This window comes from Rattus rattus, chromosome 1 (genome assembly GCF_011064425.1).
Source record: "Rattus rattus isolate New Zealand chromosome 1, Rrattus_CSIRO_v1, whole genome shotgun sequence".
Taxonomy (NCBI): Eukaryota; Metazoa; Chordata; class Mammalia; order Rodentia; family Muridae; genus Rattus; species Rattus rattus.
The window spans coordinates 94,549,636-94,563,873 of NC_046154.1; the positions used below are offsets into that span (position 1 = coordinate 94,549,636).

The window sequence follows — 14,238 nt, forward strand, 5'->3', positions numbered from 1 at the left end:
GCTGTCAATAAGCACACAACAGAACGTTCCAAGGCTTTCCTGTTGCAAAACAAGCCACTTTGTCTGAAAAGCATAACGCTCTGTTTGTCGTCTGGGGGTAAGGCGGCAGGCACGCACACATACACGAACGCACGTAGCATGTGAGAAATGGTGTAGCAGGCAAAGGTGGGACTGACGACCACGCTCCTGATGAGCAAAGGCTCCATGGCAGCAGGTGCCGTTTCATCCACTGACTAGCAGATGTTAGGAGCCGCTGACCACCACGCTGACCACCACCGGAGGGCTGGGGAGAGGGCTGAGTGGGTGCAGGTGCCTGCTATGCTAGCCTCGGGACTCATATTAGATCCTGAAACCGACCTCCACACGTGCACCACGGCACACATACACATCACGCACACAGACATAAGAAGCAATAAATACACCACGTCCAGAGTTTCTGCAGGAAAATGATGTGCCACAAGACTGAACATCTTCAGTGCAGGACTTTGCAGGCTCCTTATCAGGGGACAGGTTGGAGATATTTTGAATTCTGGGCCATGATGTCCCTTAACAAAACTATTTGGTGCTGCTGTTGCAACCCAGAAGCAGCTGTAGACAGTGTGTAGACAAGTGAGTATGGCTGTTAATAAAACTTTATTCATAAGGAGCAGTCCACCACAGTTGACCCACGGGTGGGATTAGCTGCTGCTTCTCCCGCACAGGTGTTCCCGACCCTGCCTGTGTCTGGAATTACCTGATGATGTACCCGTTGGGTAGGAAACCTCTGGACCATTTGGAAACACATGCACGTGTGCCCTATGTCTCAGGGGTCTCTAGCAGCTAGGGGCTCCGCAGGTAGTATGCCGAAAACTACGGACATTTTTATTTTTAGGTCAGGTCCTGCTTTTAGTTCTTGGGATTGCAAGCTACAGTATTTCTTGCTTTCTTGGAGGATGATTGTTTTGTTTGTAGTTCCCTGATAGAGTGGCATTTTTTTTCTCTCTTAGAATCTAGGGGAGATGATATATTGAGAATCAAAACAAACATTTAAAAAAAATTGCCACACATACACACACACACACACACACACACACAAACACACACACACACGCACACGGATTGTCAGTAAATACACCCTTTAGGAACAAATGAGCTAATGACCACTGTTAGCAGCTGTTTAATTGCTCTTCCCAGCCTGTGGGATCCTGGTGAGTAGAGTCACCGTGGGGACCACTGAGAGAGTGGTGCTGGGAACCGCAGAGGTTCTGCTGGAAAAGCAGTGCCTTGTAGAACACTTTACCCACCTGCCAAGGGCCAGCCTAGGAGGTCTGAATCAGAACCTGGCTTTACCACCAGTCCTCGCTGAAGACTAAACGCAGACAGGTGTGAGACTCTGCATAAAGGTGCCTCCCTCCCATGGGGAGAGGCAGTAAACCTTGCTTCCAAGCACGCACCCCAGCAGCCACCCTAGCAACAGTGACTGCTCAGTAATTGTTCTGCACTTGGGAGGTTTCCGATAGGTGCTGAGTTTGTACCTTATGCAACAGATTTCTGTATCTCTCTGTGTGTCTGTCTGTGTGCCTCTCTGGGCAAATACATACATACATACATACATACATACATACATACATTCCACATACATATATGTGTATATGTTTATATATTTGCCAAGCTAGTTCTAATTAAGATTCTAATCAAATTAGATCACACTTGAGCTCTGAACTTTTCCGCAGACCCTCAGATCGCTTTTAGTTCAGGGGGGTGTAAGCTATAGAATTTCTTGCTTATGAATTTGGTGGGAAGAAAACAGACTCTGGGTTTGAGCAGGTGTTGAATCAACAACCCTGGCTCAGCCCCTGACTGGCCAGTGAGCCTTAGCAAGTTCTCAGGCAACTGTTCCTTTGTCAGTGAATCGAGGTGGAAACATCATGGACGTCATCGTTCTGTTATGGGGATTAAATAATAACAGGGGAGAGGCTTGGCTTGGATGAACGGGACATTCAACACCAGTGCCCAGAGCAGCAGCAGGGTCATTAAGTGCTAGGGACCCATGTGTGATACCTACTGCAGTGTCTGTGGTAGGTGTCTTGAAGAAGCTGCTACCTCTCCCTCGAACTACAAGAAGCTCTGTGCTTTATCACTGAAGCTGTAGCCTCTGGGACAGTGCCAGGGAGGGCTTACAATGGGAGCTTCAGCTCCTTGGTTTGCACTCTGCGTGGAAACCCACATACGCACTTTGGCATATTACTGGGGTGTTTACGCTGGTGAGTGTAAGTGGGTAGTGAAAGTTAGTGTTTGTGGTTTCCTTGGAGATATATATATATATATATATATATATATATATATACACATACATACATATATATATATATTCATATTCGTGTAAGCTTTGGTACCCAAAACAAAAATGGTGTGCAGATATCCCTGGTGGATTACAGAGCCTTTAGAACTTGTTACAGCTGTCAGATAGAGCCGTGCCTCCTTACAACGTTTAAAATGATGTTTTTCTTTTCCTTTTTAGCTCTAAAACAAATCCTGAAGTCCATAACTACCAGGTGAGATGCTATGTCTGAGATGTTTCTTAAAGTTCCTGAATTCTGTGTGACAAACGATATGGAGGAACTACATATGCTTGTTAGGTCTTGGTTCTTCCTGTTGTTTCCCAGAAAACTCTAAAAGACAAATCCTTCTGCCCAGTCCCTTGCTCCCTCCCAGTCATCTGGAGTACCTGTTTTTAATCGTGTAGAGTGCCAGGGACATGTAGTTATGTTTCTGGTTGGTCAGGCGCAACCTCTTAGTGACGTTCAAGTGCATGCCTTTGTGAGAGTGTGCTGTGGACCTGGCGGGCACGAGCCCCACAGACGGGCACGAGCCCCACAGGCAGGCATGAGCACCCACAGGGAGATTTTGGTCAAGTATTTGGGAGACTCCAGTTCTTCCTTCATTTGCCTTCTTGAGCATGACAGGGCCCAGAGGGGTGCAAACGTACTGAGAAAACTGGCAGGAAGGTTGGTTCGGGACAGGACCTGGTTCTGGATGTCATGGAACTCTTTATGTTGAGCTCTACCCTTTAACTCACAGAGATCCACCTGCCTCTGCCCCTTAAGTGCTGGGATTAAAGGGCCCAGGCCACCATGCCCAGAGGTAGTTTTGTTGTTGGTTTTTTTTTTTTTTTTTTTTGGCAAACCCATTTTGTCAAACATCAGGCCCACTGCATTCATTTTCCACACCCAGAGTTGTGTTCCTTCCAAGCAGTACCAGCTAGGCCTATGCCATCCACCTGCCCACCCACCACTGCCAAAGTCCTCCATAGTCCACACTGCAGCAAGCCAGCCCTTCCACAGCTGCTGTGGTTAGCCCTGTCTGGCCTTCTACAGCCAGCCCTGCTTCCTTACATCTATCTCCACTGCTCCTGTCACCAGCCCTGTGTTCAGCTCCCAGAAGCTGCAGAGTAGTTGGCCTCAGGTTCCTGTTAGTGCTGCTCCCCCTTATCCGTCCCCCTTATCTTATCCACCAAAGAGGTGTTCTTTGCCTCTTATCTGCTCGCTACAGTGTCATCCACATTGGCAGCCCCTCCTCCTTTTCTTTTAAGTTGGAAGCTCCGAGCTCCAGTGGGATTCAGCTCTTTGTGTTAAGACCATATGGTCAGCATTAATAGAATGACCACCTTATCCTAACACACTAGAGTAGGAATTTGGCATCCGTAGACTTCAGAGATCCTAAGGCAACTGCATGGCTGGTATATGCCTTGCTTCCCAGATGGTCATTTATTTCTGCTTAAAGGTAACTCCTAACTTGGAGTCTGCCCCCCCTGCTAACCCCCATTGCTGTGACAAAATACCCAGTACTGTCTACTTTATAAAATAAAATAAGTTCATTTAATTCATAGCTCTGGAGGTTCTAGAGTAGCACAGGCCTCCGCTCAGCTCTGGTAAGGGATTTGGCCTAAGAGCAAGAGTGTATGTGGAGGGAGAGATTACACAGAGGGATGAGGGCAGGGGCGCAGTACACAAGGGGGTCCAGGAGAACTAACCTGGGTCCCTCTGAAGACCCCTAAAGACCCAATCACCTCACATAGCACCACATTGTTGTCCAACCTAAAAATGTGTGAAACCTTGTCCTGGACAAGCCTCTGAAGCAAGCTCCCCTTGTGTCTGTCTGTGAATGTCACAAATCCCAACGCTATCCCGTAAATGATTTCAGTGTTAAACTTCATTCTAACAGCCCCCTTCGCTGGCCTGTCATTTCTGTAGATGACCAAGTTGCCATTGGTCGTGATCTTAGGAGGTTCCAGATTGTTTCTAAAAAACTTCTGTGAGTGAACTCACACTCCTAGTGTTGAACCTGGTGGAAGGAATATCGTTTCCCCTCTCTCCTTTTCCTTAGGATCTTGGGCTTCTTATTCACAGACTGCTTTTTGTTCAGGGATATCTGGCATGACTAGAGTGTTGTAGGGAGAGAAAAGCTGTTGATGGGTAACCAGCCCTTGGAAGACAGAGAATGAAAATAAGAAAGTAAAACAACCCACCTGCCATGACCCTACCCCCTGCTGCCTCCCCTTGCATTCTGCTCCGAATGACCATCCCAGGCTGTGCTTGTTTGAGGCAGATCTGCTGCTATTTTAGACACGGATCCCTCCATGTTGTTGCTAGGAACCCCTTGTACTTGGCCCTGTGTTGTCCCATCAGAGTTTGGATATACGTGGGCTGGACTGACACATCGTAATGTTGTGAAGGATTGTTAGGAAGGGGATGGACGAGAGCATTGTTCATTCTTAGAGCTGTAGAGACAGCCAGCTGCCAAGGGTAGAGAGCCCTGTTCTCAATGAGGACACTTGCCATTTGAGTTGGGACAGTTCTTTATTGTCCCCAAAATTCCAGTAAACATGGCTCCTCTTTTCTGTGATTGTGACAAAGAGACGCACATGCATTCCTCGTTATGGACAGAGTACCTGAGTTTAGCATTAAAGTAGGAGATATACCAAGGAAGGTTCTGGAATCTCCTTTTCCCCCCCAAGTCTGTGGATGAAGTTTCTGCCTCTCTGGGTGTGTTTAAACGCAGAAAAGACTAGAGGGCCCGGTTGTAGGTTAGTCATTCTCTCTTGTTGGAGTCGCAGTGTGTGAACCCTGGGAATGACTGACTTTAGGCTAACCACCGTACTGCATGGGTTTTGGTATCCCCAAAAGAGACAAAGAGAAGGAGGTTGCTCCAGGTCAGGACTGAGGCCCTTCTGCAGGCATACCCCTACAGATTCCACCCTCTGCACCATGTCCTCTGGTGGTGCAGCCTCCGCTTGCTGACAGGCACTTTGAAGGAGGAAAGAAAGGCTACTGGAATGCAGAACAGGCAGCATGAGAGCATCGAGGGGCCATGAAAATTGGATGAACGAATTGCTGAGAATTTCTGTAACACAAAGCAGGCCACTGCTTATTAACCACAGCAGCAGGGGCAAAGAGGAGGAAGGAAAGAAATAATTAAAAGATTAATGGTGGCACAATTGAAGTGACTTTCAGGTCAGGGGGAGCAAATTTTATCCCATAGGGAGTTTTAGCCTTAAGACTCCCCAGGGCTCCTGACAATGTCCAGGGCTGCTGCCCTCTGCAGGTGAAAAGTGGAATGACAGCCAGCTACCCTGCTAGGCCCATCCAAGCCTCACACTGGTTTCCTCATCTTCCAAGGAACAGTTTCCCACCCTCCTTCCTTCAGTCCACGTGTTTCTCCAGTCTCATCAATGTAACAGGTCCTCCTGATGACGTTACTGTTTATGCACCCACAACACTATTGCTTTCATTACCCCGTCCTTCCAGCCCTGTGTGAGAGCCAATGTAACTAGGCTGTTAACGTGTGCCTGTTGGCATCTCAAAAACAACAAAAGTGGCTTCCTGAGATAGAAGCCACTCACCCCATCCTCCTTGTGAGAGGAGTGTTGTCTGCCTGAGGCATGCTGGGTAGACTCCTTTGACTCAGATGTGGCACCTTGCCTCCCAGCCCCTTCTCTGGAGATGGTATTTGGTGTGCCGAACACTAGGTTCCAGCCCCCAGCCCCCGCCTTTGTTAGTGAAGAAACAAGATAGTCCCGGGAAAGGTCCAGCCGCCCCTCCCCCCAGGGCTTGGTTACAGCGTCCTATTCACAGCCCCCTGGGCTTCTGAGGTGGGTGCCATTGCAGGAAAAAGCAAACAGTGCGACGGCCATTGAAATCCAAAGGTCACTGAGTAATCGGGTCTGCTGTTTCCTTTGCAGCCTCAGTTTCATCCTAACGTCCACCCCAGCCAGCCCAGGTGGCGCCCTCACTCCCCAAATGTCAGGTGAGTTTGCGAGCTTGCGGATCCCTGCTTTGGGACTGGGACGTCTTTTCTTTCTGTCCCCTGGAAGGCCCCACTCCGAAGGAACAACTCCTCTGGGTGACAGGACCAGGGCATAAACAGATGTTTTGCACAGCAAAGGAAGCAAGTGACCAGTCTGTGAAATAACAGATTTTTTTTTTCCCCTTTTCATTCTGACCACAAATATTTTGGTTTGGTTTTAAATCAGAGATGTTGCTTAAGACTTCCAAGTAACATTTTCCTATTCTGAGAATTTATGTTCTTGGAATGTGACTAAATTCTGGTGATTATGGGTTCCTTTTTTTTTAAGGATTTTTACCCCTTTAAGAACGAGGGCAATGTTTTCTTTGGTCAGTGTTCAGCAAAGGAGGGCGTGCATTTTCAGCTCTGTGGTTGTTGTCTGAAGACAACAGCAAGCAGTGAGGCTTTGCATGAGAGAACACATGACTGTGTTCCAGTGAAACTCAGTTCACAAGAAGTGGGATTTGGCTAGAGGGATGTCACTGTCCCCTGCCACTGCCCTAGGAGTGACCTGGCACCTGCCGTGCTGTTTGGAGTCAGGGAGCAGACACATCCTTAAGATTTGCATTTTTTATGAGTCTTGGTTGGCATTTACGTGTCCAGCTATTTCAGAAGCAAAGTTGACTTCAGGGTGTCCTGAGGAGGAGCTTTGAGCCTTTGCTTCTGAGGGAGCATGGAGAAGGAGGAGTAGAAACAGATGTGGCTTGAGCAAGTTAGGCAGAAGCTTGTGTGTGTGTGTGTGTGTGTGTGTGTGTGTGTGTGTGTGTGTGTGTGTGTGTGTGTGTGTGTGTGTGTGTGTGTGTGTGTGTGTGTGTGTGTGTGGTGGTGGTGGTGGTGGGATCACATGATACAGTGGTGCAGTCTTCCAGGAGTAACACTTTGATATTCATGTAACATTTTAGGGCAGATTAGGTTAGTGGGGTGACAATTCTAAATCTTAGCGTGGCCCGGACGAAGGTAGTTTGTTTTTCAGACATGACAAATACTCATGAGGCTTAGAAGAGGTGTCCTCTTGTTACCGTGGTTTAACCAGGTTTATACCCGGTATCGCCTGTTCTGTTGCGTATTTTCCCTCAGCGGCAACCCCACACCTACTCTTCACCTGGAGGCAGCAGGTTCACTGATAGCCATGCTGATGCCAGGATTTAGTGTCCCCTGAGAACCATGACTCGGGCCCATTCAGACCTTCTGTGGTGGAACCCAGGCAGCACCCAGCACTCTCTGATACAGAGCTCTCTGGAGCTGCATCCTGAGGAGAGCCGATCGGTCACACTTGTGGCAGATGCTATCTGAAACCACAACCATTCACACCGGATTTAAGGGGGCTTCCCCTCATCTGACTTTCCCTAGACTGACCTGACCACGGGATACCCCTTTGCAAAAGCATGACTTTCCCAGAAATAGCTTTTGTCAGTGTAGACGGTCACACTGGGGTTTTCAGCCTTCTGAAGTCGCCAGGCCGCTTCTGTGTCAAGCACCCCATTCACACTTTACCCCTCCCCCCATTTCCTTTGTGTATGCATGCTGGACCTCACTCATTTCTGAATTGTCTTCCATTCTCCCAGTAACCATTCCACCTGCAAACAAAACAAGCCGTCTTTTCAGGACGACAGGCCGCACTGGAAAGCCTCAGCTAGTGGAGATGACGGCCACTTTGACTATGTCCACGACCAGAACCAGAGGAACTTAGGAGGGGCGTACAGTGTCACATACCGGGACAAACTCATGACCGCACTTTGAGAGACTGAAGCCTCTTCTGGTCACCACCATGGTGCCGTTGTATTCCATGAGAAGCGTCCTGGCATCGCATGGATGCTTTTGTACAAGTGTCATTAGTGCTTTTGGTGTCCGTGCAAACATTTGAAGATGACTACCGTAGATAGCCATGATTTACTGTGGACTGCATTCTCAATAATGAAGTAGCTAAAGGCTCAGGAATCATTTCGATATGCTGATTTTAAAGCTGAAGTAAAAGTCCCTACCGTCATGTTAGGTACCTGATAGTTTGGTTGTTTAACCAGTGGGACCACATAAAGCAAGCCAGCAAACCCAAAGGCTTGGGGAAACAGCTTAGCACATAGTACTGTGGTTAGGGATGGAGATTGACAGGGACCAGCCTCCCTTGCTGTGTGACCTTCGCTAGATCGTTCTCCTTTCTTTGGTTTCATTTCCTCCATGAAAATAATGGGCTGGGCTAAGTGATCTCCAAGGTCCTTTCTATTCTGTGCTCTGTTAAGATTTCACTTCTCATTCGGGCTGAGAACATGCATCCAGACTAACTCACCATAAGGGCAACTGTCACACCCCTTCTGTAACAGAAGCTCAATAAAGATTATAAAACTCATTAGGTATTCCATCAGTACACGGAGGCTTGGAACCTTCCGTCCTTAAGTGGGTTAGCCGGTGTGGAATTGAGCCTCGGTGCTGATCGCCAGTTGCCTAGCGTGTTTCGCTAGAATCTACTTCTCAAACGTAAGGATGATTCGTAACGCCTCAGTGATTGGTGCTGCTAACCTGTGTGATTTCAGAAGCCACCATTGTGACTGCTGTCAGAGTAGGGGCTGGATTCCATCCTAGACTCAACTCCTTTGAACGGCAGCGTGCAGTCGAGATGAAGCAGGGGGCGCTCAGGAGAGCCTGCCAGGCTTCTGCAGGTCGTGCCAAAGCCTTGTGTTGGCGCAGAGGGATGCGTATGGCCCCTTTCCTTCTGTAGAACCCCAAAGCAACATGTTGTCTTTTAGGGCGAAACTTGTACCAAAGTATTTATTTACCCCAATTCAAGTAGTGCTCCTAAGGTCTTTCTGCCTTATAGGAGGTCCCAAGATGCTCTTCCATTTGTGTTTTTGTGCAATCAGTTCATTTTGTGTCACTTTGATATATGTGATTATAATTTTGTTCCTTCTAAGCCCTTGGGCGTGTGTTGATAACATCTTCTCTTGCTAAAATCTGGCCCTTTTGGTCCTATGAAAGTCTCTTGAGGAGGAGGGAATCAATCCTCTGCACATTTGCACGGGGGGGGGGAGTAGAACACCTACCTATACAGTCCCCACAAGATGTGTGTTTACGAATGTGTTCCATTTCAGCAGGTGTTCGATCCCCAGTGCGTGCACACCATCTGAATAAACGTGTTCTGGGCCTCTTCATTTACAGCTAACGTTTTTTACAACGTGTCTCCAAGTAATAAAGATTATTCCTACCTTTGTTTGTTCTTTTCCGGGGGGGGGGAGCTGTTGTTGTTTGTTTTTGTTTTTTGAACTCCCATCTTCATTTCATTGATCCTTCTGCATGGAAGCCTACCTTTGATCTCACTCGTAGTACAGTTGATTCCCGGTGTCCGAAGGTGAATCTTTCAGTTCTGTGGTTGGGACAAAACCATCCTTCACGGAGGCTCCGTGGCTGGGGTGATCGCCCTGGTATGCTCCTGGAAGGGCTGTACTGCCTGTGTCTGGGTGTCCCCTGATAACAGTCCTATGGTGAAGGGGTCTATGTTCCCGTGGTTGCTTACCTCTTCCTGGCTGTGTCTGTGGCCTCTTAAAGATCATCCAGTGCTCTCAATAAAAGCCTTCTGCTTAGGCTGCTGAGGAGTGGATTTGGTTAGCTGCTGACGTGGGGCAACCTGGCTGTGACGGGGACACTTTGCATTCTCCACCTCAGTGACCTCTATCTACTGCTTGGTGACTGTTCTTGCTGCCTTGTTTTTCTGTTCCTGTTGGGTGTTGGTGTTGCTCAGGGGGCCTCTTCTTTTCTGCTCCCTACTTTCCTCACTCACAGGTCTCCTAGAACCACCGTGTTCTGTCACGTTTTATAATGCCGTTGACTCTGAAAGCGGCTCAGACTATCTGTACGAGTTTCTGCACTGACACTTGGGTGTGGATGTTCCATGCACAGTTCAAACTCTACATGACAAAAAAAAAAATCAAATTTACCTTTGACCACCACTACTCCTGGAATGCACAACTTCCCTTCCCCTCCCAAGTTCCCTTTTGCTAAGGGTAAAATGTATGTGACTATCAGCTACAAGCCAAGTCTTCTCTGCCTTGTCCATGGTTCTGCTCAACTTTGCTCCCTTCGTGATTCCTCCCAACACTGTCTTGCAGGAATGTCTTCTCTCGCTCAGAGGTGCTCTCTCTGATCTCCACAACCCTTGCCAGGCTTGCTCTTGTCTTTCTGCAGCCATATCTGAAGTGTCATTCCAGGCAGGGCTGGGCACTGTGCCTCTGTCTCTTTGCTCTGGCGTAGTCCACGCTGACTCCTCACCTGTCTGTAATAGCGAACTGCTCGCGTCACACCTCATGACTGTATCTTGTAAATGCTGTTCCTTCCGCCTAGAATCCTGTCACTCCTGACTCCTGCTTAGCCTCTAAGCCTCCGCTCAGACGTCATCTTCTCCGGGGACTCTCTTGACAGCCCCCCACCTCTGCAAATTGGGTTAATTTCTGTGTTCAGTGTTCTACTACTGCCTCCCCTTCCACCCCCAGACACGGGAACATTGTACTTACAACTTTGTATTGAAACAGCCTCTTTTATTCATCTCCTCCTGGAGCCTTAGACTCCTTAATCCGAGCTTTGCCTTTGTTCCCGTTGCCTGACAGATAGCAGGTACTCAATGGATGTCTGCTTAGACAATGGATTCATTTGAAAGGGAATTTCTAACCAGGTAACAGGCAATGATAGGTCGTCTCGTGCTGGTCTGGAGAGTTCTGGGGTAACACATCCATTCTGGAGTGTCACATTTTGAATAGAACACAGGCTACCGTGTCATTCACAGATCCAGCGTCATCATTTACAACGCTGTCCATCATGTGTCATTTGAAGCTTGGGTATAATGGTGAGCAGGGCAGTGGCCTGAGCATCTGACATCAGAAACCCCATTAGGCAGATAGTGATCTACAGTCATACAGTGGGGTTAATGGACAATGCCACGCTCTGCGTGTATCGCTTTGTCTTCCTGGCCATTCTGAAAGGTGGGTGGTAGCGTGTTGTTACTGATGGGGTTCAGTCACCCAGTACCTACATGTCATACACCAGGTAAGTGCCAGCCGCTGGGCTCTCGTGCCTCATGGCTGTCCTCACATCTCAGCGACTATTAGACCGTAGTGCAGTTCACTTCATTGAGGTCTAGCAGCTCACTAGAGAACTGCCAACAGCCTAGTGGCACTGCACAGTCATCCCTGTCACCTGTGGTAACTCTGTCTCCACTGCCATCCCTGTCATCCGTGGGCTAGTGACTGCCTACACCCATCTGGGGCTAGGAACTCCATCTATAACCAGAACGACTATAACCTCCACTTGTGTACCCCCTAGTTGTCTAGTGACCCTTGCCTCATTCCACTCTGATCCTGTAGCCTATATCTACAGCTACTTAGCTCCATTCAGTCTCCATTTTCAAAGGAGCAGAAATGCATTGTGGGAGATGTCCCACATCTTCCCAGGAATTCATACGTTTTTTTTTTCATTTGTTTTTGGGGTTTTTTTGTTTTGTTTTGTTTTGTTTGTTTTGTTTTAACCATCAACTGCAAGCAACATCAAAGTCACTTTCCCACACAACTAATGAACTTAACTCTGGTTTTGAAATTCACAAGCTTAGCTAGTCCCCACGTCTCCGTGGCCCCTCAGACCATCTCACAGTGAGCCAATGTAGCTCATGTTCGCTACGGCAGTCTTGAAAATCCGCAGGTTGGTTCTAGCCTGCGTTCAGAACTGTGTGCTCCATTGCTCAAGCATTCCTGCAGGGGCTGCTTCTCTTTAGCAGCAAAGGTGGAGTGGGGACAGGGCTTGGGGGTCCCTTCTGATTCTCTTGCCTGTTAAAACCACCCACTGTCCTTCCAGGTCAGTGACTGCAGCCTCCCGGGTCCAGCCTGAGGCCTGAGGCGTGACAAATAGCAGAGCCAGCCTGTTTGGTGCCTTTGACTTTGCAGCTTTTACCTAGTTCTTTAAAATCTGAGTTCATCAAAGAACTCTCTGGGCAGCCATATTGATCTTTTTAGATCAATAGTTCTCAAACCAAGCTCTAAGTCGATTGCCTGACTGGCCAAGTTTCCCAGGTGCTCAGGTAAATACCACAAATTGGCCCAGGATGACTGGCTTCTGCATCTCCCACCAGGAGGCAGTGAGCAAACACAGGCCAGGGGGACTGGGGTGGGGGGGTCAGACAGAGAAAAGCCTGTTGTTAAGGAAAACTGGCACATTTTTAAGGAGCCCCTGGGGTGTCTAAAAGGCAAACAGACCTGAAACTGGCACTCAGCTGAGCCTAGGCCAGAAGAGATCAATAATTCTGCAAATAGGCCTACTTCTCTTCAAATTAGGAACCAAATGATAGCTCAGACAATTTATTCAGAAATGTTGAGCTTTGGTCCTACAGAGATGGCTTAGTGCTTAAGAATTCTTGCTGCTTCTTAGAGGACCCAGATTTGGTTTCCAGCACCCGCCTTGAGCAGCCAACAACTGCCTCTAACACCAATTCCAAAGGATCCAGTGCCCTGTTCTGGTCTCCATGGTTACCTGCACACACGTGGCATTAAAATGTTTACAGAAACAAACTTCTTTTAGAATGCCGGGCTCTATTTAAATAGCTGCTGGAAGCCTTTTTTTTTTTTTAATTTAAAAGATCGAGTTTCTCTAGATAGACTGCCTGTCCTGGAACTCTTATGTAGACCAAGCTGGCCTCAAACTCATAGAGAGTCACCTGCCTCTGCTTCCTGAGTGCTGGGATTAAAGGCACGAATGCCAGGTTTTCACCATCACCACAGGAGTGGGGAGTGAACGGGGGTGGGGGGGAAGCTTCTCTTGGTTAGTGCCAAGTCTTGGTTTGACGGGTCACACTGGTGGCAAGGGGGAGGGAATATATATAAAATTTAAGGAGCTGCAATGCTAAAGAGTGAGTGAGTGGAACCCTGGGATGTGATCAGTAGTTAGTACTCGTCTAGTATGGTCAAGGCTTGGGGTTGAATCCTTAGCACTTCAAGAAGCAGCTAAGTCTGCCTGGTTGTGTGTTGCTACTTCTAAACAGGGGAGCAGGGGAACTTGGATGCTAATGGTTCCTCGTGTAGCTTTAATAATGATCACCATCACCCCTTAGTCTGTCAGGTCATTGCTCTGCCCTCCTCCAGAGACTGGGTTCTGGGGATGTCCAGCCACTAGACAAGGGTGACCACAGCCATCTAAGGACCCGTCTCAGAGTGAAAGCCCATTCTTGGAAACAGGTGCAGTATCACAGAAGCTCGATGACGGGAGATTTCAAGACAGACTGGAGGCCCGCCGTGTGACATTCTGGTCGTCCTGGGTTTACAGGTCTCTGGAGAGGTAAAATGTGGGAACTTTGGAATCATGCACTTTGAACCTCAGCTTCGCCACCAGCCATGTGACCTTTGCCAGGTTTTCCCATTAGTCTCATTTTCCTCATTCCAAAAAGAAATAACAATATTTTGTTAGGGGACTGAAATCAGGTCTGGGGAGATGGCTCCGCTCTGTCAGTAAAGTGCCTGTTTCGTGAGCTTGAAGACTTGAGTTTGGATGGATGGCACCCACCCAGGTTCATGGCCTGGAGGGAGGTCTATGATAGCCATTCTTTGCCTTCCAAATGAGTGAGTTTATTGAGCACATACATAGCACTCAAAAGTAGAAGAATAACAAGTGACCAAAAGGTAGAAACAGTGAGTAGAGGGCGAGATACAAACTCCAGGCTAAAACCACCCAGCAGAAACCAACTGGGGAAGCCTCATGGAGGCCTGCAGCCGGAGATCCTAATAGTCTCCTCCAGTGAGGCTTCCAGGAGAGAGAACAAAGAACAGAAAAATAACATCATCACACCGAGGGCTTACAAACATGTAATACACGCCAACTGGGGAGATCACCTAAGGTAGCCAGCTGGAGGTCCCAGGAGAGACTGTCCCTGGCAAGTGTCCCCTCCAGATC

The 14,238-nt window shown here is 48.2% G+C and overlaps 1 protein-coding gene across 1 annotated transcript in view; it reads left to right on the forward strand.

The window, feature by feature from the left end:
* The window catches only part of Epb41l4b (erythrocyte membrane protein band 4.1 like 4B), a 155,125-nt gene that overhangs the window by 77,050 nt on the left and 63,837 nt on the right, over positions 1 to 14,238 (forward strand). The window contains 2 exon segments of the mRNA XM_032903782.1: positions 2,501 to 2,534; positions 6,221 to 6,285. Of these exon segments, the coding sequence (XP_032759673.1) occupies positions 2,501 to 2,534; positions 6,221 to 6,285 (99 nt within the window).